This window comes from Artemia sp. Qi Xiang Cuo, chromosome 1 (assembly GCF_049724085.1).
Source record: "Artemia sp. Qi Xiang Cuo chromosome 1, ASM4972408v1, whole genome shotgun sequence".
NCBI lineage: Eukaryota > Metazoa > Arthropoda > Branchiopoda > Anostraca > Artemiidae > Artemia > Artemia sp. Qi Xiang Cuo.
Window position 1 is genome coordinate 35,297,681 of NC_142794.1, and position 24,838 is coordinate 35,322,518.

The 24,838-nt window shown below is 37.6% G+C and overlaps 1 protein-coding gene and 1 long non-coding RNA gene across 6 annotated transcripts in view; one reads left to right on the forward strand and one right to left on the reverse strand.

Moving 5' to 3' along the window:
- The window catches only part of LOC148956237 (uncharacterized), an 80,827-nt gene that overhangs the window by 26,263 nt on the left and 29,726 nt on the right, over window positions 1-24,838 (forward strand). The window lies entirely within an intron of this gene.
- LOC148956238 (uncharacterized) overlaps window positions 12,298-24,838 on the reverse strand; it is a 52,227-nt gene continuing 39,686 nt past the window's right edge. For all 5 annotated transcript variants that reach the window (XM_089094618.1, XM_089094635.1, XM_089094640.1 and 2 more), the window contains one exon: window positions 12,298-13,060. In XM_089094618.1, coding sequence (XP_088950744.1) covers window positions 12,468-13,060 — 593 coding nt within the window. In that variant the 3' untranslated portion in view covers window positions 12,298-12,467. The remainder of the gene's footprint in view (window positions 13,061-24,838) is intronic.

Below are 24,838 nucleotides of genomic sequence, written 5' to 3' on the forward strand. Positions count from 1 at the left end.
ATTTAACCAACAATTAATTAACACATACTTATAGACAACAAAAAACATCTTTGCGTGTTGCATTGAACGCGTTTTAATTCCCACCGAAATACAACATCCCTAATAATATCAAATTTCACCTTCAACATCTAATTACACAATTCATGCGGTTTATATTACTATACTTTGCAAAATTAATAAGATTATACTGTTCGTCTGAACATAAAAATTAAAAATTATTTTATTTCTTTTCAGAGAAACTACAGTAGCCATAAAATCTGCGGTTTCAATAAAAAACCTGTATAGGCTAATATTCCATTATTAAAAGTCGCTTTAAAAATATGTTTGGGTGAATGAAAGTTAAATGATCATTGTGTTAGGCGTAGTTCTGCGGCTGAACTTGTGACTGCGATTTTGAGCGTCTAAATTGAAATTATTTATTTCTTTCAGTGAAACTACAGTGGCCATAAAGTCTGTGGTTTCAATAAAAAAACCCGTTTATTCTATCGTTGAAAGTAACTTTAAAATTTGTTGGGTGAATGAAAGTTCTACGATCATTCTGCTTAGCGTATTCCCGCAGCTGAACTAGGGACTGTTATTTTGAGCATCCTTATTGAAATTATTTTATTTCTTTCAGTGAAACTACAGTGGCCATAAAATTTGTGATTTTAGTAAAAAAAAAAAAAAAACTGTGTAATATTCCATTATTAAAAGTCACTTTTAAAAAATGCATGGGTGAATGAAAGTTCTATGATTATTGTGATCATTGTAGTTCTGCAGATGAACTTGTGACTGCTATTTTGAGCGTCTAAATTGAAAGTATTTTATTTCTTTCAGTGAAACTACAGTGGCCATAAAATCTGTGGTTTCAGTAAAAAACCTGTATAATATTTCATTTTCAAAAGTCGCTTTTAAAAAATATTTGGGTGAATGATAGTTCTATGATCATTGTGATCATTGTAGTTCTGCAGCTGAACTTGTGACTTCTATTTTGAGCGTCTAAATTGAAATTATTTTATTTCTTTCAGTGAAACTACAGTCGCCATAAAATCTGTGGTTTCAGTGAAAAACCTGTATAATATTCCATTATTAGAAGTCTCTTTTAAAAATTGTTAGGGTGAATGAAAGTTCTATGATCATTGTGATCATTGTAGTTCTGCAGCTGAACTTGTGACTGCTATTTTGAGCGTCTAAATAGAAATTATTTTATTTCTTTCAGTGAAACTACAGTGGCCATAGAATCTGTGGTTTCAGTAAAAAACCTGTATAATATTCCATTATGAAAAGTCTCTTTTAAAAAATGTTAGGGTGAATGAAAGTTCTATGATCATTGTAGTTCTGCAGCTGAACTTGTGACTGCTATTTTGAGCGTTTAAATTGAAATTATTTTACTTCTTTCAGTGAAACTACATTGGCCATAAAATCTCACACTTTTATAGAAAAAACACAGTTTATTATTCTATTGCTAAAAGTCACTTTAAAAAATATTTGGGTGGATGGAAGTTAAATGATCATTATGCTCATTGTTTTATGTAAATTAAAATTATTGTGTTTCTTTTCAGTGAAACAACAGTGCCTATAAGATCTGCCGTTTCAATAAACAAACATGTTTATTTTTCTTTTATTAAAATTCGCTTTAGAAAATATTTGGGTGAATGAAACAAAATAATCATACGTGTTAAACGTAGCTCAGCAGCTTAGATTGAGAGTGCTATTTTAACCATCTCAATTTAATTCATTTTATTGCTTTTTAGCGAAACTAAAATGGCCATAAAATCTGCAGTTTCAATAAAACAAACAAGTAGCGAATTAGCCTTACCTAATTCCAATTTTGGACTGTCTTACGCCCTGCTAGACAATCCTATCAGGGGGGGGGGTAAGGTGATATTGGTGGATATAGGTTTATTGTTCTATTAATAAAAGTCACTTTAAAAAAATGCTTGGTTCAATGACATTGTGTTAAGCGTATTCCTGCCGCTGATCTTAAGACTGCTATTTTGAGCGTCTAAATTGAAAATATTTTATTTCTCTCTGTGAAACTACAGTGGTCATAAAATCTGTGGTTTCAATAAAAAAACCTGTTTATTCTACTATTAAATGTCACTTTACAAAATGTTTGGGAGAATGAAAGTTGAATTGTCATTGTGTTAAGTGTAGTTCTGCAGCTGAACTTGTGACTGCTATTTTTAGGATCTAAATTGAAACTATTTTAGTTCTTTGAGTGAAACTAAAGTGGCCATAGAATCTGCAGTTTCAATAAGAAAAACCTGTTTATTATTTCCTTATTAAAATTCGCCTTAAAAAAAAATGTTTAGATAAATTAAATTAAATGATCATTGTGTAAAGTGTAGCTGAACTTGTGACTGCTATTTTTAGCATCTAAATTGAAATTATTTTAGTTCTTTGAGTGAAATTACAGTGGCCATAGAATCTGCAGTTTCAATAAGAAAAACCTGTTTATTATTCTCTTATTAAAATTCGCTTTAAAAAGTGCTTGGGTGAGTCAAATTAAATGATCATTGTGTTAAGCGTAAGTCTGCAGCTGAACTTGTGACTGCTATTGTTAGTATGTAAATTGAAATTATTTTGTTTCTTTTCCATGAAACTACAACGGCCTGTAAGGTCTGCAGTTAAACCCTTCAGTAAAATAAAACTGTTTACTACTTCATTAACTAAATCGCTTTTAAAAAAGATTGAGTAAATAAAATATAAATGATCAGTATATTAAGCGTAGTTCTGATTCTGAACTTGCGACTGCTATTTTGAGTTTCAATATTGTAAATTATTTTATTGATTTTGACTGAAACTATTGTGGCCCGCGAAGTCCTGTTTATAAAAATCTTTTTATGCGTTCATTAATAAAAGTCACATACATTTTTTTTTAGTAAATCAAGGCTAAATGATCATTACATTAGGGACAGTTTTGATACAGAAGTTGTCTTCTGCACGATAGATGGGCAGCACAATCAGCGAGAGTTGAATTCTCTGAAAATTAAGATGGCGTTAGCGTTTGCCTCTTAAAACAAGGTCCAGCTTTCACTCTGAGGTTTTTCAACAGATGTGTTTTTTTGTATTCTTAATAACAATTTTAACGTTGGTAATAGAGACTTCACAAAAGGTACTCACCCAGAATGTCAGAAACGCCAAAGCGCTATACTTAAAATTATAAAAAATCTTATAAAAAAGCATTGAATGAATTTCTTGAAAGCAGAAAATGTTACATTTCCAGAAAAATAACATAAATTTTCTTTTTGAAAATTAAATATGGTCTAACATCAGTTGCATAATATTATTTAAACTTCAGGGTCCAAAAAGTGAATCCAATAGACTTTCTCCGCTTTATTCACCACTTAAACTTACTTTAAAAAATAGTGCAAGAGAAATACGGTAAAACAAAAACCTCTTTAATGTAGGGCTACCACAGGGTTACAATCCATTGCAGCACCAAGCCACCGAGGTTAACACAGCTTTGAATGTTTCTCCTTCACCAGAATCTATCCAAAGCGTCACTCTTTATGCTATAAAGCCGTCGGCCCCAGCCCTCGACAAGCGGCAGGTTACTATATATGGACTTTCATTGTCGCTTGTCTTCTAACCGCAAACAATGTGAGCCTGTTCTTGATGTCATGGCGTCACCATAGGCTCGATACAACCACCTTCGGAAAAATACAAATTCTTTGTTAAAGTAGGGACATGTTTAGGTCGTTCTTGTGACAAGAAATTTCAATTTACCAGTTTTAAGAAGGAAAAAAACTATGTAGCCGATTTCGAAACCGGGCCCCGGCACTCGGCATGGGGTAGGCTTGTGTATATTGATTCTCGCTGTAAGTAGCAACCTCCAAATGAGTCAGCTTTGTTTGCAACTCTTTCGTCGGGAAAGCGGAGGGCTCCCCAGGGAACACATAGAACGTTGTAGGGTCCCAATAACTTGTAATCAACAGTAGCGGCGTCTATGGCATCTTTATAGATTTGTTCTAGGTTTTGCGCCACATTTTGTTGGCATCAAAGATTGTTATGGCATTGTTTTTCTAAAGTAATATTTCTTTCTTTTTCACTTTCATTTTTGACTCGTTCTTATGTTTGCTATCGCTTGTCTTTTAACGGCACAATTTTTTGTTCTTTACTCCATTTTTGACACATTCTGATACTCACTTTCTCGCGATTGCTTGAAATTCCCGCTGCCACTTATCACTTAACCGAATATTTCCTTGTTCTCGTTCTGGCATAGCTTTTAGTCTTATATTTCTTTGTTCTTCACTTTCGTTTTGGAGTAGTTTTAATTCTTGCTGCCGCTTATCTTCGAACTGTATGTTTCTTTGTCCTTTAATTTTGTTTTTGACTCGTTGTAATTGCTGCTGACGGAAGTATTCTGAATGTATATATTTGTTTTTCATTTTAGTTTATCATTACTTGAGACATTTTTTCAATGCCCTTCACCTTAGCAGTTCGGATTGGTCTTGTCACTTTTGATGGTCTAGGTTGTTCATTTGTCCTCAAGACATTATTAAACTGCTTAAAACGCCTTTTGTAAATGTACTAATTACACTTAATATTTTATACTGAGCCATGTTCCTTTTGTAATGTTTCAGGCGTCATAGATGTAAATCCGGTAATTCGATTTTATTAAGATCATTTTGTTACGTTGAAAACTGTAAGCTTATTGGTGTTTATTCTGTCGTATCTCTCTTTTTATGCTATAACTGGATTTAAATTAACATAAAATAACTTCTTTTAAAATTTTCAGGCATTTCTCTAATTTCAATTAAAAAATTATAATTTTTGATGAGACGCATTAAATATTTTTGCAGTTTACGTAATAACTTTAGAGATTTGGAACTGAGAACTAAGATAAAATCACAACAAAAGAAAATTTAAGATACTTTTAAGCTCAATTTAAAATTATGTTGGCACATGACGGCATTGCAATACTTATGTATGTAATATGACATCACTCACATGAATATTTTTTCAATGAAAACAATTTTCAATGAAAATACAGAATAAACAGGCATTTTTCAAACCTTAGGAGAAAGGAGGGCAAAAACATTTCAGGGGCTAATGCCTCCCCCATGGTCTGAATATCATTCTATTTTGATTAAAAAGTTCTATTGATCTTTCACCTTTATTATCCTGTCTGTTTTTCCGTCCATGTCTACTTAATCTTTTGCTAAACAATTTTTTTTGGCTAAATGCTATTTTTCTCGTTCAATGTCCTTATCCCGTCTCGTTCGATAAGCGCCTGTCTGTCCTTTTAAGTGAATACAGCATACGTGCCTGCATGTGCTATTGGCTTGTTTTTAATGTTGAAAATATTGTTCAAGCCTTTTGAAAAATTTCTTCCTAGATCTTTCTATCCTGTTCAAACATTTTCTATCAACAGCAACAACTTTTTTGTATAGCCCTTCAGTCTATTCCTCCAGTTTTTATTAGTCTGAACTTCAGACTTTTTACCAATTCACAAAAAGAAGAAACAAAAAGTTACAACTAGAAGTTGAAAATTGTGGCTTTGTAGCTGAAAAAGATAAATCTGACTCATCAAAATTAAGAAGTTTGATTCTGACTAGAGCGTGATTAATTTATTAACGGCTGATTTCGTTTCAATCAACTGGATTTAATTTCGCAACTATCTATACTAATGTACCACAAAAGAATATATATGGTAAATAAAAATCTTTTTAAGAATAATTTTCTGTTCTTTAAAATTGTTTTTTTTTGTAATTAATGTTTTAAACCAAAAAGCTTCTTGAAAAATTTTTTTTAAAGTATTCTATTTGGTGTTCGATCTGATATACTTTGCATTGTTAAATTCTTATATAGACTACAAGCGTTTTAGGTCTATATAATGGGACCTAATATAAAAGCAGGAGAAAAATAAGTTTTGACCGGGAAACAATTGATACAGAAATGGTTTCTTCACCTTCCGAACAAGAAAAAGACGTTTAACAACATATTCAAAATCTAAACCTCTAGCTGGATCCAAAATTGTTTTTTTTTTATTTATTTGCTAAAAAACATTTACAAAAAAACTGAGAAAAATTAAAAAAATGTAAACCTAGTGTTTCGCACATCTTTTATGGTCAACTTTTGACTCTGAATTCATTTCTGGTGTTTATTTCGTTGCCTGACCAAAAGAAAACTATTTATTAGCAAAAAAATATCTTTTTAAAGAAAATAAACTGTGTATTTTGAGAAAACTGCTACTACCGTCTGCCAAGTTATACTTGGTAATCTACATAAATAGGTTCAAAAGAACAAAACAAATTAACAGGAGTGACAAAGCACCTCAGTGCCCTAGACCTTTTAGAACAAGATACGTTGTAGCTTAGAGAAAAAGCTTTTATCTTATTAACCAAATATATAAAAATTGCACTTCATCTAAATGTAGGAACTAAATTTGCAATCATCACAGTGAACTTCTATTCTTATTCACTAAGTTCATCTTGAAACTTAGAATTATTGCACGAACTCCCCTTACAGGTACGGTAGGCTACGGTACACTCAAGTCCGTTTTTCTTACATGCACACTTTCCACTACCACAACCGTCAATACGACAAGAACATAAGATACTTTTCAGCACCTGAGACGGAGCGGCAGGGAGATCTGTTTTATTGGCACAAAAACTTCGTTATCCTGCAGTTTCCATCCCAAGCTTAAAGGGTCCACTGGGTTCCCGAGCAAGACAGTAGACTCGTAGGAAGTGGTAGTTCTCTGCTGCCTGAGTCGGTGGCAGCTCTTGTGGATGCACAAAAGTCATGGCAGTGCTCACTTTTCTGTGAAAGATTAGCTTTCTGGCAGTGTCAAGGCTTGAAATATCAGGGTAACCGTACAGTACCAACAAGACCCGCTCTCCTGCTGCCACAATATCGTCAAGCGATGCGAACTTGTCACCAAACATAGCAGCGCTGTCCCTGAAACTCTTATCGGGGAGTAACAGTAGAACGGCTCTGCCCTTTCCTATTCCGTAAAGGTGAGAGTTTGTGTCACAACCTAGCACCGCGTGACAGAACAGCATCAGATGGCTGAAATCTGTTCCAAACTTTTGTTTTATATCACTAATATCCCAATATGAACTGGTAACACCAAACGTAACTTTGGGTGAGAAATATAAACGCCTGGAACACGAGTCTGATTGACTGATAAGAAGAACCAAAATGTCAGTATCATCAGCAATCACGATGGTGTCTGTAACACGAGCAGGTTCTACTGCAATCAGAACGTCGGCGTCTCCATCCGAGTGGAGAACTTGCAAACCAATGGCTTCCAAATGGTTGCCAAGCAGCTTCAGGAAACGTGCTTTGTTTACTTTGCACGTAAGACGCACGTAACTCTTCCTTTTTCATGCAGAGGGCCATCTTTTCGGTTAAAAAGACCTGGCAACCAACCATTCTTGCTCGACTTAAATGGGTAACATCTTTGATTGCTGGACCACCTTCATAGCCATCAAACATAACAATGGCACTGGTATATCCTGCTTGTACGTAGTGGACGTATGGAGCAAAGATGTCCTTAAAGGTTGACCCTTCCTTCCATGGAACTCGATGTAGAACAGAACCACTGCCGAAGACGATACTACGCGCAAATGCAGGTCTTGAGGATAACTGAGACTCAATCCCACAAGCTTGAAAGATCGCTTCTGTAAGTTCTGGCTTATTTGCTTTTCTTATTAAGCCATCGCTTTCAAAAAGACAAGGAGGAATCGTGTTAAGTTCGTACTTGAAGTATTCTTCTCGAAGGTCAGTTCGCTGGGCCACTATTATAAATCGCTCGAAAAGGAGCGCCGGATCTATGTGCGCTACCACGGATGACCCCGCCATTTCGGGATCAATTAGGGTCACTTGGTCTTTTTTCTTGAAGACTTGCTCCTTCAAGGTTTTTCCCGTCATCTTACTTAGGATCACCTTTCCAGCCGCATCAGCCACGTCAACACTAACATCTGAGGAAGAAATTATGCCATTGGCAATGTTTCTAAGATGATCGTCTCCACTGAACGGGGAAGATTCTCCAAAGTATCCAACGAGCTTTAGGGTGTCGTCGAAGCCACGCTACTTTCTACTGGAACGCATGTCGCGATGCTGTTCACTTTTCGAATAACCAGTTTTTGTCAAATTTTGCATCAAGAAGTTGATCTAAAGGCATGCTGGTCTTGAAAGTACCCAAATGGATCTCTGTTGTTCTGTCAGCCCACCTCCAGTCGTAAGACCACCCGATGTCCTTAGGCTTCGCATATACTCTTGTTGGATGACAAGATCTGCCGAGAGGCTGGCCCAGCATCACTGATATTCTAATGGTGTGACCTCCGAGCTCAAATGCTTCAAAGATTTTTGGGTGACTAGTTTGGAGCTTAGCTATCTCTTGCTGGTATATCCAGACAGACTTTACATAGAGGTTATGTACTGCTAGAAACGGAAGCATCTCTACTGCAGCTTGTAAGTGAAGACTCCACACGCCCAGCCTCTCGGCACGTATGAATTTGAGCAGTATCCCAACCATGTCAAGATAATAAAACCAGAAGTATGCCGTTCTCTGAGACTGCAGATTTTGGTGTCGCTCCTTGAAAAAGTTATCCAGTTCCTTGAGCTGGAGATTATGACTGAGATCTTCGGCTAGAAGGTATCCGTCTAGGACGTCATTGAAGACAGTAGACATGTCTAGAGTTGCTTCCTCGTCTTCGAGGAGATGGTTGTATATGGCCGAGTTCACGAGAATGTGAGCAAGAATAGCCCTGGAAATTACCTTTCCAGAGAGAATGTGCGGTACTGCACCAGGCACGTATACCAGTTCCAAAACCTCTTTCAGACCAGAACCTTGCACGAGGCGTCCTATGCATCCAACGAAACTCATCATCAAAAAGAAATCGCCCAGCTTGAGAACAATGATACTCAGCTCATTCGTGGTGTCGGACTTCAGGATATTCATTGACTTCCACCAGAGCGGCTGATCAAATATGAGAACTGGTGCAAATCCGTATGTTCTCCATTGCCAAGCAACAAAGCGCAAGGTTGAACAAAGGCAGGATCCGTTACTAGACGGGCCTGCCTTACTACGAAGGTTTCCCGTTTCATTGTGAATTTCGTTAGAGAAAAGTGACTGCATGAAACCATTCCAGCTCGGCCTTGGAACATTCAGGAACCCGGTTGCTAACCACAGCTGATCGAGTGGGGCATATGGGTCGTTAAAAGTTCTCATATTGCGCCTTTGAAAGCACCGTCTCACTAATGAGGTAACTTCATTTTTTGAGCTACTTCATTTAATGAAACTTCAGCTCTCGGAATGGGCGATCGGCTGTTACTGAGGAGAGGTGTGACTGTTCCTAGTAGAGCCATCCCATGGAAAGTGTTTCTTCCGTCCATCGTGCACATATCGTTATCCGCATTGCCAGCTACATGACACACAGCAAGTGTGGCAAGGCTAGATTCATCATGCACTGATGCACAACGTTTAAATTTGAACATAGTCACTTGCGTGTTTTTTTTATTTTTCTATGTTTTTTTTTTAACTTTAAAAATAAAAATAATAAAATGATAAAAGATGAAGTTTATGCTATATTCACTCAAATACAATCATTTCTTGAAAAAGTAACCCTCAACGGGCTGCTTTTCTTTTCACGGTTCCTTATTCTCGGATTCTGGAAAAATTAAAATAAAAAATAGGAGAGAAAAACTAAAAAAAAGTAATTTCGCAAGATTTAGATTTTTGATACGTTGTAGAGCTCTCTTTTCTGAACAAAATGATGCAAAAATAATTTCTGTATCAATCTTTTCCTGTTGCGACCATCTTTTTCCGTATCTTACTCGTACTACACGTAAAAGGTGTTTTCAGACACATTTTTGAAGTTCCTGCACTACCTCTTCACATAGATTCTCAGCAGAATATTTCCTGTGAAGTCGCTAGCGGCTCATTAAAGTGTAATATGAAATCGAGGAATATACATATTTGTATGATTTTACGTGGATTGGAGTGAATTATCGAAGAGTAAAAGAATATTTAAAATTAGTTTAATGATTAAAATTTTGAATATCATACCTTATCACTTGAAACTATATACGGTTTGAAATCATGAAACTTTTTACGGCTCTGATGTTATCATACTATGATAGTAAATGTCATTGCTTTTAGAGCAGTGTCCATGGAGAAGAAATGTTTGTCGAAAGACTTTATAGCTTTGTTATTTGTGTCTTCATAAGTGTAGGAGTCAAATCCACAAATTAATTGCTTGACTGAAGTCCGATCCCCCCTTGTAAGTCGTTTTAGGGTCTCTTTTACATGAGACACCGATGTCATTCCTATCTTCCTCCAGGCGGGGAAGATGCGACAGCCGGACCACCGAAAATTGGTCTTCCCATCTCTCACGAGGGCGAAAACCATATAATCGGCTACAGACGACGACCATATGGCTTTCGTTTTCGAGGTGCTGATAGTCATCTTAAGAGGTTGGTAGTTGAATTGACACTGTCAACCACAGACTAAAAATCTCGAAGGGACTCAGCAATTTGGTCTAAACTTCGTGCAGGTGTCTCTGATCAAGTTGATGAGATGCCAAAATGAAGATGAAAATGCCATGGGTCTTCTTCTCACATGAGGTCATACGCCTGCTTGAAGTCAATGAAGAGATAATAGATACTACGGCCGAGTAAAAAGGATTTTTCCACGATCTCAAAGGATTTGTATATCCGATGAACCGTCAATCTGTTTGGCCAGAAACTAGCTTGATATTCTGGAGTAATCTCTGAAGATATGGCTCGTATACACCTACGAGTGGGCGTTAGAGCCGGATGGCGAGTAAGATTTCTGGGTCAGTGGTAAGAGCCTTTTTTATAAAGAAAAACGATCATGATCTCACGCACCCAGACAGGTGAATGATTTCAATCTTATGGGGTAGGTCAGCGAAGAGTTCATGATTTATTCTCCGAAGCTCAGGTTGAACTAACCAGGAACTACATTCTAATGCAAAAATAGGGCATCAAATAAGACCTAGAAATGGCTTTAGTCAGTCTTTAAGCCACTTTACAAATGAGCTTTGAGTGACAAAATTAAATTAAGAGAAGAAAGAAAAATATCGAGTTGCACAGTCATGGGATTGTTACTCATAGCAAAGTAGAGTTACTCATAGTCACACTGACGGCTTTTCATGCCACCATCGCCCCTAGTACAGTTAGTATTACAGTGACTTGTTCTAGTATGATTAAAATTGACCGCGCCTATTATAACGACCAGAATTTACTAAATCAAATTGAAGTTACCACATATACGAGTAAATTGCTACTCTTCCCTTCAAAATCATTTTAAGGCTAAAGTTTTATTTGTGCTTTCATGAAAATGAGAAAAAAGCATCAACAATAGCAAATAATTCGAAGCACAAAATTCTGTCTAGTTTTAATTTTAATTTGTACGAGCTCAATGGTTCCTGGTCATTTTCTGGGAAACGTTCCACTGACCCTAAAATAACATTTCCCTGGGAAATAGGATACCCTGTCCAATTTTCATGACAGGGGCACGACTAGTCGAACATGGAAAATTTGAAAATGCACATCAACAGCGTGGAAGGAACCTTTAGGAATGGGGTTCATGCACCCTCCCCTATAATCTAGAGACTTTTGTAACTTTCCCTAAAATCGCTCGATTTTCTTTATAATTTACATATGCTTTTGCAGTGTTTTCGCACTTGTGCCCCCCCTCCCTAAAAAAATATCAGAATCCGTGCCTTGGTTCAAAGTATCAAAATACATATTTATCTGATAAGTGCTAAAATGATAGCATTTGACCATTTATTCGTCCTTATTTTGATTTTTTAATTTGAACATATATATGGTGCTAAATGTATTTTCCCTGTTTTTTGGCTCTTCTTCCTTGTTATTGGACAGTTTTGCAAGGTTTAGCCCTCATTCAGCTTATATTCTTGGTAAGAGAACCCGTTTTATCCTTTCTCTAATTTTGCTTCTACTGCTAATATTGTTAATTTTACATTTTAGTTTTATGGCATATTTGTTTTTGTAGCTCACAACAACTACTTCCTAATACATTTGAACGATACTAAATAAGACTAAATTAAGTTTTTGTTTGAAAATCCTACTACACTTATGATTATTTTGTGACACCCTGTGAAGGAGAAAATAGGACGATTTTTTTTTTTTTTTTTACCAAACAATCAAAAAAATAAAATACTATTTTTTCTGGTCGTAATTATTTTATTACACTGAAAAAGGAAAAAACAAACAAATGAATAAAAATAGAGATACTAGGAGACGATAAGAATAAAACTGTGTAGGCTAGCATCTATTCCGTTCTGTTCCCTATAAGCATATAGGCTATCAACAAAATATTTTCATAAATTTTTATTGCCTATTAGAGACTAAGTGAGGTCCATCCAGCTCACTTTGAGGATCCTGGAAAATTGGTACACAAAATGATATTGTACGTTCCTAAGAACAGTAATAGCCGATCACAAGACCTCGTATATATAAGTATCTTGCCCATTATCAGGTCTGAATTATGGGCTATCTGACTTGTCCTCCTTATAGTCTTTAACTTCGGACCCTTTACTTTCATGCGAACTAGGACTATGACTGGCTCTTTTTTCCTTTTTGTTGCGTTTTTCCTTTTTACGTTTCTTCTTTTTACTTCTGTGACGTATTTCAGATTCTTCATAATCACCTTTTTTCGCTTTTCTTTCGCGCTCACGACTTCTGCTCCGACTATGCTTTAAACTAGATTTGCGTATCTTAACTTTTTCATTGTCTGATTTTTCCAAACTGACGCTTCGACTTCTTCTTCGATTTGATCGACTTCGGTTTCTATCCTTTGGCATTCGATGATGTTTTTCTTTCTTGTATTCAATATCGCGGCTCCTTGACTGTGACCTTGTACGACGTGTCTTTGACGAATACAGTGAGCCCCTTGACGAATATCGGGATGGTTCATATCTTTTTTCAGGCTTTACTATATCTATATGACTTTTAGTAATCACAGGTCCTCTTCCTCTATCCCTATCTTTTAAAATCTGTACAATGGGTTTTTTAAACGGCCTATCACGCCCTCCAAATCTCAGCTGCCCAGACTCCTTCCTTCCACCGAAACCTCCTCCTGAAAAAGTCAAATAAAATAAAAATCGACTCTATACATGAGTTCCAGATCTAACGTGCAGGAGTAAGAAAACACACATAATCCGGACACCAGAGAAGGGTGACACCAAAGACACATTAGTTTCACATCCTTTATAAAAAATATCATTTTTCTTTAGGAACAATTTTACTTTAGGAAATAACAATAGTTCCAAATAGATCCCATGGTAAAATAAAAGCTCGCATTACTAAGCTAGTGAAATACAGTACAGATGAAAAGACTAATATTTTGAATAGGAGAGAGGCTTAAATTTTAGCTTGAAAAGTTCCTGCCCTAAAAGTAAGGTCACTAAAGGACCCTTGTAATTGGTGATTTTTAATACTAAATATAAGCCAACTTATGAGGAGACGAAAGGGTTCTTAAATACAGTTTTGAGCCCCACTCCTCTATAAACTGGTAGTTTGGCTCAATGTCATATCTTCAATTCCATTTATTTGTTTCTAATACATATTACAAAAATTAATCATGCAAAAATGTGACTATATTGAGTAAGAAAAAAAAACAAAACAAAAAGAAACCCATAAACCCAAAAATTAAAAAAAAAAACAAAAAAACAAAAGGATTTTTATTTACTGGTCACAACTGTTGATGCATATTTGCTTCGTCTGGCAGACCAATGATGATTGGAACAAAACATAGCAAACTCCAGCTCAAAGACTACCTTACAAAATGTTATATAATGTATACCAAAATCAAAGCCTATCATAAAACTGAACTGTAAGTAATTCAGGCCAACGGGACATGAAGCTGATCGTTTTCCGAGACATACTTTCTTTTCCATTTTTTTAAAAAAATACATAAGATCTGCTTGAAACTTATGGAGTAATTTTTTAGTAGAAGGGACAGAGCAAATAGATTTTCTGAGTCATTCATCACTTTTTAGTCCTATCTAACTTCCACACTAAAGGGTCACCAGACTTCAAAATTTCATGTTCTTTGATTTCTCCCCAATCACATGGATTGACTCGTAAGCAAGGATTAAACTTCATATTCATCTTCAGCGAGGATACTGTTGCTAATTGGTCTATCTTGTATTCATTTTTCATATATTTTGGACCAAGGAAAATTGTTTCAATGCCAGTAATAATGCAATGCAATCACGTCGTGTCGCAATTATTGGTGAATTGTTTATACGGCAATGACTCGGTGACATACACATAAATTGTTCTTACTATCTAACCCATATAAAATAAATTATAGGAGTTATACTTGAGACAACACAACATAGCCTTCGCAGTCATTTTAGAAATAACGAAAGGTGATTTTTTAATGACAAAATCCCTGGTAGCCAGCTGCCAAAAAACGTAAGGTTTGATACGCCACTAGTCACTATTTACCTGAGTTGCTTCCACAGAGTTGTGTCTCTTGAATGTCCATTTAAAGTAATCAGAAGAAGGGCTTTTAGGGACAATATCCCTCGATAGACCAATCGAAATGGAGGTGGTGCGTCATACAAAGCTGTTCCTTTAAGTACTCATTGAGGGGTATATCCACATTAATTACTCCGACCGTGCCGTGTTTCTACCGGTTTTCCGTATTTGGTTTGCAGACGGCGATACAAGCGGAGATAGTTTCTCGGAGGGAGGGTAGTGGACGTAATTGTCAGCCGTTGATTCCATATCAAATTTGTCAGTTAAAGTTGTAAAGTTAGCCGATCGGTGCGCGCTAAAGCCCTTTTTATGGATCCTCTGAGGGGTGCCAGTAGAGTTTTACAAGCTCCTAAAGAAAGCGGATATCTACGAGGCATGCTTTTCAATTAAGGTCCGTTTGAAATTAAGTACACAACGAAAGATTATTTAAAAAAAGTTAATTTATTTTCAGAAAGTCCATACTTTGCTCTGTTTTTCGACAAGTTTTTTGAAACACTTATCATACCTCTCAACTAGTTTTAAAGTAACGTCTTTATAAGAACTTGCGGCCAGCTCCAATAACTAAGAGTTCATTGCTATTTTTACATCGTCGTCATCTTTTTAACGGTTGCCACTGAGGTGGCGACCGGTTGAACTAGAGACGAAACATGGGTTTTGCATATCACGCCCAAATCGAGGCAACAGAATATGGAATGGAAACACGCACACTTCCCTGAAAATTTGAAGACCGAACATCCTCTCTCCCAGCGCAAAATCATGGCGTTGGTGTTTGGGAACAGGCATGGTGTTTTTTTGGTCGACTTCATGCGACGGAGGAACCACTATCAATGCAGAGGCATACTGCCTAACCTTCAGAAGGCTCCGCAAAGCAATTACAAAAAAAAAAAAAAAAAAATGGCATGCTGACAAGGAAATTGTCCTTCTTCATAACAATACATGACCTCACATTGCTGGCCGGACCCGTAATTTGTGGGATAGTTTTGGCTGGGAAGTTTTAGATCACCCATAATACAGTTCTAATCTTGTGCCCAGTGACTACCATTCGCTTAACCATCTCAAGCAACACCTCAGTGGCAAACGTTACAATGATGATGACGACGATTTTTTTTAGAAAACTCCCAAAAGCGTCTAGCAGATGACTATAGATTCCCCTAGCTTGGAGTTTCCTCCAACAGGTCCTTGTGCCAGACTCAATCGAAAACTTTTCTAATAAAAGTTGTTCTTTTTTCTCTTCTTCACTTTTTTTTGTATTTATTTATATGATATTGATTATGAACGAAACGAAGCCCTCCTGGTAGATTATGCTCTGAGTAATGATCTTATGGTCGGCACAACTCAGTTTGAACATAAAACCATCCACAAACAGTCATAGATCTCGCCAGACGGCAGGACGAAGAACCAAATAGATCATCTCCTTATCTCGAGGAGATGGCGGACAAGTCTTCTGGACATACGTGGTTTCAGAGGGGCAGATGCCCAGTCGGACCACATCCTGATGGTAACAAAATTAAAAGTCAAGGTGAAAGCGCGCAAAAATACGGAATCGAATTCTGCGAAGCTTTATGATGTACATAAGTTATATGACCAAGAAACCCGAAGAAACTTTTGTATGGAGTTGAAGAACTCATTCGCTTTGCTTGAAATACAAAACTGCACAGACAATCCGGGAACAGCATGGCTAAACATGAAGACAACATGCAATCAAGTTGCTAAGGATGTGCTCGGATATAAGAAGAAACCGAAGGAAAGATGGATATCACAAGAAACTTGAAAACTAATCGATGAGAGCAATGACCTGAGACAGCAAATTCTCTCTGCTGGCGGCGACAGATTTTCAGTCTTCGCAAATGTCCTGTATAGAATGAAGGACAAAGAAATCAAGAAGTCAACAAAAGCTGACAAGCGGAGACTTGTGGAAGAGAAGGCTAGACTAGCAGAAGAAGCATCTAGGAAAGGAGACTCCAAAGCAGTTTAGAGGCTCAAAAATGAAATGCTAGGAAAGCTGTCCAGCAGATCCAGCCAAGTCAAAGATGAGAGCGTGGATGTTCTCACCGAAAATGAAAAAATTCACGAGAGGTGTGTGTCCCACATCGAAAAAGATTTTAAATAGACCGAAAAGCATCCCTTCTACGCCATTTCTTAACATGAAAATTGAAAAATACCCCCCCCCCCATCTGCGGAAATACTTGTTGCAGTGAAGAAACTCAAGAATGGAAGGTGGCCTGATGAAGACTGCATAACTTCGGAAATGATCAAGGCTTCAGTGGGGACATGCCTCTCAGTGTGGATAACACTGATTGCAGCAGTCTGGCAGTCCGAAAAGGTCCCTAGCGACTGGACCAAAGGGATAATTTTTAAGATATTTAAGCGAGGTGATGCACTTATCTGCGATAGCTGGAAAGGTGTAAACCTAATATCAGTACCAAGTAAGGTTGTAGCGTTTGTAATACTCGAGCACCTGAAAAAGCACTCGACCCGTATCTGAGAGAAGAGCAACATGGCTTTCGTACAGGTAGATCTTGTTCAGACCTCATATTCACGCCCAGGACTCTGATAGAAGAAGCAAATGACTGGTCCAACAAGATATACATGCTCTTCATTGATTTTGAAAAGTCCTTCAATTCTGTGGACCGTTACACACTCTGGGAAATTCTACAGTGTTATGGTGTCACCAAGATAATAATAAGTTTGATCATGACCTTTTACAAAAATGACCATGACCTTTTACAGGAGAGATTACAAGAGATGTTTATCGCCGTTTTCATTTGTCATTTTAATGGACTATGTTTTTCGAGAAGCGACTGGCTTTGTATTAAAAGTCGGAAATAAAATCCTCTCGGACCTGGACTTTGCGAATGATGTGGCACTTCTGGAAAGGACAAAGCAGCGACTCCAGGAGCTCCGTAGCAAAGGGAGTGTTAAAGTGGAAAAAGTTGGCCTAAACATAAACACATACAAGACTAAATTAATGACAACACCATGCTCGCCAGTCGAGCTCCTGTACAAAAATCGTTGAGTCGAACAAGTTCATGAACTTAAGTACCTCGGAAGGTGGGTTAATTACACAGGAGAGGTGCAAAATGAGTTCAAAGAAGAATTGGCATGGCAAACGCTGCTTTCAACAAACTTAAGCCAGTATGGAAATTAAAGAAGTACTCGTTTGCACTAGAGCTGTGACTTCTCAATAGCAACGTTTTTTCCGTGCTATTGTATGCCAGTGAGTGCTGGAAACTGGATGTTACGACAGAGAAAAGACTCACAGCTTTCAGAAAGACGTGCTTGAGACGCATGCTGAATATCGGTTGGCATAAAAAAGTCAGCAACATCGAGGTCCGCAGAAGAGCTGGCCAGCCACTATTACTGAAGAGATTAAGAAGAAGAGATATCTTGGCCACCTCCTTCAGACGGAGGACTCCAGAATCCCGTACCAGGTTCAACAATGGCATCCGCGTGGGCGTCGACAGAAGGAAAGACCGAAAAACAGGCTCGGACGCACGTACATCGTGATCTACGCAGTGCTCACCCATCACTACAACCCCAGTGGGAGGATGTACTCGCCGCAGCGCCAATACGTGACGTTTACCGAGGCTTCGTCAATGCCCTATGTGCCACAGATGGCTTAGGAGGACCTAAGTTCTAAGTGAGTTCTATTGATTATGTGAATTACTTAATTTATTGAGCCACTAAGCACAGGTTATTGGGTCTTCTAGCAGTGGCTATGATTGTTTAATTGATTTGCTGTTTTGTAAAATGATTAATAATAAAGGAGGAATCATTCATTCATAATACCCTGCCTATATTGCCCATACAGCTTATAAGGTTATTCGCCTCCCACTATGTTACAAGTTCTTATTGGACATACCCTCACAAACCCTACCAATGCCAGAGAGAAGGCTTATCGGCCTATGTCAGCAAGTAAGGTTAGTGTTACTCTCTGGTCCAAGAACAGGAATAACGCGGGCGGACTTCCGTACCCTTAGGAAGGATCTAGAATGAAAGCAAAGCCGAAAGAATGAGGATAGAGAGCCATCTAGTTCGGCGTTACAGTATTTGAGGACAACATTTATTATCACTGAAAATGTTGGGCTAGGTTTTATGTTTTGTGGCGAAGTAATAAAACATTAAGCTTATGCACATAGTGGATATTAAAAGTCACAAAATTGGATTTGATGTCAGGATACAAAGAAAAGAGAAAACAGCGTATTTTGAGACTGTCTTTAAGGACAGAATCGTCATTTCAAAAAAACAAAACAAAGAACAATATTGGGGTATACCATTTTAAAAGTTCTAAGGGGTACAACCACAGCTTTCAATCAAGGGTAATGAAGCAAAATCAAAGTGTTGTTCTCGCAGTACGTTTGTCAGCAAGGCTAACGATAGGTTATGCGACACTTCCTTTTGCCCTAGCAAGGTTAACCTAATTATATTAGGGTATTGAAAAATTTCGTTATAAACAAACAAAATCAAATGGTATAAAAGTATTTTAACATAGAACATTGGTTTATATGCGTATAAAGGTTGAAAATCTGATTCTCTGAGGTTTTCATTCCACTGCTTCTATTTAAATGAAAACAAATGAGTTTTTTTGTTAACACGGATTAGAATCGCTTTTTACACAGTATTTTATGTACTAGAGAAATCCTGTACAGCGTCGCCAATGCTTCCAAGTAAACTGTATTAGAACAGCATGTTAAAAAATTTCAGGAACCAGAGGAAAATTTTAGATACACTCAAACCTGAACAGATATTTGAGTCATAAAGGAGCAAGTAAAACTCTAACGTACCCAAAAATTTGTATTGTACTAAAAGTTCCAAATATACCGACTTATACCAGGACCTCTAAATTATACCAAAAACGATTTGAATGTACCGCGTTGGCAACTTTGATTCTGTATTCGGCCCATTGTTTATCGTATCTGGAGGAGAGTTTCCATATAATTCAAAGAACGGATTTGGATTTATCCTGAACTGCTGAGTTTTTCAGGGTAAATAAAATCAATTTCTAACTTAATATAAAGCTCCTTAGGAGCTTTACATGCCTTACGAGTAATACAAATAAGTAAAATAGCCTACTTATTTGTATTGATTTTATTGCCCTAATACTCTTTCTCCAAATATTCTGGTCCGAGGGAATAAGAGATCCAGACGATAAATTGACGGTCCTGGCTTAGGGGAGGGTGATTGTAAGATGAAAATATAACTGTTTTGATTTTAAATCCCTTTTTCTGCATAAAACTGCTTTATTGCGAAATTACAATCATTGAGAAATGAATTTAATGCTAAATATTTTATGTAGCGAAAACTCAAAGTTAAGTGTTTTGCAAAGAAAAGACATACTGACTCTTCAAGTTCTCTCACTAAAGAAGGCCTATCTCACCTTTAATGACGCGATCAAGTGTTTTGAATTTCCAGTTTTTGACAAAACTTGTCTCGTACGAAGGTTTTAAGTGTAGCGGTTTAAACTGTCAAAGTCGATGTTCAAGGCTGTACTTAAAGACTTTTCACATTATACAAGTTCAGTCGGAAACGAGAGATTCAAGACACTCAATAGCATCATTAAAGGCGATAGGCGAAATAGAATCACTTTAAGAAGTAAACTTCAAGAGTTGGAAAGTTTCTTGTTCTAAAAAAACACTGGTTCAAGATTTTCTCTGCATAAGAGGTTCGGAGAAAAATTATTTTCCGAAAGAAAATAAAGAACAAATTCGTGACTTAATAATCAAAAGAGTCTTTCTATATACATGGTTTCTCAATTGATATGTCAAAAATACAATAGAAGTTTAATATATTTATGCAGTTTGGAAATTTCATTTCTAAAATATAATATCATTTAAATGTAGGCCAACATGCATATGACTCATTTAAACGGTGAATAAAATTTTGCATGACGCTTCAGCGTTTAGAAACTGGTATAGTTGTCAGAAATAAGCCTCGTCATCACTATCATCACCAAATTAACCTTGCCAGAAAACAAGATGTCAAACAAAGTGCAATCAGTCATATCATGAACGAGCTGCAGCCTATGATTCGAATCCCAAGGAGTCAATTCTTATACAAATTGGATTTTGTTAGGGTGCAGTTTAAAGTCTTTTCCTCAGAACTCGATGCAGTGATGACCTATTCAAATTTGAAAAACATTTGCAAGCTTGCGAATGGAGGGATTAGGATTGTTCCCAGTATTGAACTAATATCCCAAAACGTTTTTATACATTTTCAGATAAGAAGAACACTTGAAACATCATTCACATGATGCAATCAATGATCACTAGAAAACTACTACTACTACTACTACTAACAATTCACCGCAGCACCAAGCCGCCTGAGGCCAAAACAGCTACACACGCTCCTCCTCCATCCCAATCTATTCCAATTTTCCCTTATTACACCCTCCCACGAAGTTCCCATTTCCTTTAAATCTTTCTTTATGACGTCCTCCCACGCCAGACGAGGACGATCTGCTTCCCGTTTAGCCCAAGACGGTTGGCCGAAAAGAACAATCTTCGGCAGTCTGTCATCTTTCATCTACACAACGTGCCCTAGCCACCTCAGCCTTTCTTTCATTATAGCCCTAGAGAACGGCATTGAACCACATTTTTCGTACAGCCGTATTTTTTCGTATTGTTTGAAATACGGTCAGTCAGCCGGGTACCCAGAACAATCCTTAAGCAATTTCTCTGGAAAACATCTAGCAAATCTTCATCCGCTTTTCAGAGCGCCCATGCTTCAGAGCCATATTTGACCACTGTCATCACTGTAGCTTCTAATATTCTAATCTTGGTTTGCAGGCTTATCTTCCTATTCTTTCAAACTTTTTTAACTGTGAAAAAACAAGTTACTGAAGCCTTGGCTATTCTACTTTTGACATCTTCACTGCTCCCACCCTCTTTACTAATAATACTACCAAGGTAAGTGAAGCAGCCCACCTGATCAATCATTTCATTAACCAACGTCACCTTTTCATGTTCACTTATTCCCAGCCTTAGTGACCAGCCTTAGTGCGAGTTCTCCTGAACTCGCTGCTCAAACTTTCATCTAGGATGCTTAAATCATCAGCATAATCTAAGTCCAGGAGACTTTTTCCTCTCCATTAAAATTCCGTGGTCTCCCATTGCAATTCCTGTGCTCCTTAAGCCGAAACCCGTCAAAATAATCCATATAAAGGGGGATAGAACACAACCCTGCTTAACTCCTGATTTAATACAAAACCAACTGCTAACCTCATTTCCTACCTTAACCACAACAGTGTTATTCTCGTACATAGCACTAATCACTTTAACCCCTTGATGCCTGAAGGTTCCCTCAGGAACCACAAATTTCAGAATTTTTTATTATCAAAACTACACAAGCTAGCCCCTCAGGGTTGCTATCATTTTGTGATAGTCAACGAGCTCTATTCCCAGTATTTTTTTTTCAGTTTATGATCGTCTGCCTTTGGGTGAGATAATCACGGTCGAAGTAAGTACATTTTGCCTCCTTGGATTTTTCTGAAAGGTGGGTGTGTATTTTTGTAATTGACAAAGTAGTGTTTTGTTCTAGAGTTTTTATTTCCCTGACCTGGCAGAGAAGAAGGTCTGACAGTTCAAATGAAGTGTCGTTTGCATCTATAGTGTGAAAATTAAGGGAAGGGAGGGGCCCTATAAATCGTGGTTCCTAGAGGAACCATCCGTCAGAAATGGAAACTTTTCAGGCGACTGAACGTATATGGAGTGTGGTATGCTAAGATATCCCGCAACCACTGTTCTTAAGCCAATATCATATAATTTCTGATGATTTGACCATACTAAATAGGATATGTAGCTCCGAGGAGCTTGAGCTTGGGGATTCCATTGTCAATAGTAAAATACTAAACTTTCTGTAGCTAAATTACGAAATTTCCTGTAGATACAATTAGTAAGATTGGCTAAGTTTCTCAACCAATATGTCTTTTCTAGGGTTGCAATGGACGAATCTACATCCATTGCACCAAAAACAGCGGAAGATGAGTACTCTACAATTATGAAGAAACTACGTTCACGCCCAATTTCATTGGCACAAGCAGTGAATTTTGTTCTTTGTCCAGAGAATATTTCTGACCTCGAAAACCTGCCAAGTGAAGATGAAGACCCATCTGATCCGCAATTTATTCCTCCTGGAGAATTTTTCGAAGAACTGCTCGAAGCTTAATTATAAACTGGTCGAAATAAGGCCAAAAACTGTGACAGTCAGGATGAGTCTCAAGCTAATGGAGGTGAAGAAACACAACCACAACAAGCCCCAAGTATTCCTACTTCCAAACCGATGAGACGACGAGACATTTCTTGAAGGAAAGTAGATTTTATCCCACCAGACACACTGTGGAAAGGTCAGCTTTGAGTCGACCAAGAAATGAGCGGCAAGACCCCATTGGAATATGTCATGTTGTTATTCGATAATGAAGTAGTAAGCAACATACGCGATCAGACGAATATATATGCAATTCAGAAAGAAGGCAAGCAGTTAGGCGTTTCTTTGAATGACATAAAGTGTTCCCTGGGAGTCCTTGCGTTTACAGGAATAGTGAAAATGCCCTCCTATCGCAACTACAGGTCAAACGAAGCTCGTTACTTCGTGCTAACCAAGGCTATGTCAAGTGACAGATTTGAACTGATAGAGAAGTATTTGCATTTCAATGACAATGTATCACAAAATCCTCAGGGGGACCCTGATCATGACAAGATTCATAAAACTCGTTCCTTGATAGAAAAGGTTTGAGCCGACTGCATGAAGATACATCCGGAAGAACACCAGGTCATTGATGAGCAAATAGTTCCAACGAAGCAGCGAATATCGCTGAAGCAGTACAATCTGAAAAAAACGCATAAGTGGGGATAAAAGTTCATCTCCAGAGCGGAAATAAATGGATTTGTGTATGATTTAGAAATTTAAACTGGCAAGGGATCAATTGATACAAGTGATTTGGGGGTTGGTGCTGACTTTGTCCTCCAACTTGCGAGGGGAATCCCAAACCACATGAACTACAAGCTCTTTTACGACAACTGGTTTCCGTCACTAGACCTGGCCCAAATCCTAAATGACCCGGGTATACTTACACTGGCTACAGTTAGAGTAAACAGGTTAAAAGGCTGCGCTTTGGAACTAGATAGCAAAATGAAAGCGCAAGGAAGAGGCTCGTATGACTGGCGGGTGGAAACGCAGTCGAATGTTGTAGTGGTGAAGTGGTATGATAATAAGCCGGTTCACTTGATATCAACCTATGCAGCTGTGGATCCTGAAGATACTTGTGAGAGGTGGGATGGCAGGCAAAAAGAGCCTATAGAAATGAAGAGACCACACTGCGTGAAGGAATACAATTGCTTTATGGGTAGTGTCGATCTTGCCGATATGCTGATATAGTTGCACAGAATTGACTTTAAGTCCAGAAATAAGTGATACATGCGAAATTTCTCTTTCTTTTTTGACTTTTCCCTTGTAAATGGGTGGATCCTATATCGCAGGTGTCTTCCTACTGGACAAAAACCTATGAACTTGCTGCAGTTTAAAAGGGACATTGCACGCGCCTTACCATCTGGCGCATCCTCAGCGACACCTAAGAGAGGCGAACCACTCAACAAAGCTCTATCCCAAATTTTCCTACACCAAATTTACCTTGGCTAGGATACCATCTATCCATATTTCTACCGACATGGCCGTTAAAAGCTCCTAGTAAAAACATCATATTTCTACCTGGGTGATATAGAACAAATTCTATATCACTTAATTTCATGCTTCCTACCCCTGGGATATGAGTTTCTGAAACACCTAGTATGTCCAATTCAAGTCGTCTGAATTCATCAGTCAAAATGTTGATACGATGGTCATTTTTTAACGTTGTAACATTCCAAGTTCCACTTGAAATCTGTCTTCCGCTTGAATCATCGAATCATCATTTATGTAAAATTCTCGCAAAAAGAATGCGCGGTTTGCTTCCAAGAATCATTTCATACTGACTGAATTTCAGAAGTTCAGGCAAGCGATGAATGTGATCTCCCCTATCCGATTTGTTGCACATGAGCAGAGAGCTCTTCAAATATCAACTTTCTTTTGACAAACCCCGTGGAAGGGGAATCCCGAATCCTTTAACCCCTCCCCCAAGCTATGACCCAATCCTATCGAAATAAGGGACATCTGATTTAAGGCTTATGTTCCTTGCAAAAGTTTTCAATCGGTTATTTTTCAGTAAGTTCCAATAAGTTTTCAATAGGTTGTTTTTTTTACTAACCCTAAGGTTTTAATTTTTTAACGCAAGACCATCATTTTCTGCCATGCGATAGCTGAATTCAGTTTTATCCATCCACGGAAACACTTTTGAAATTTGCTTTGTACATTTTAGTTTAAAAATACAGCAAAAAGT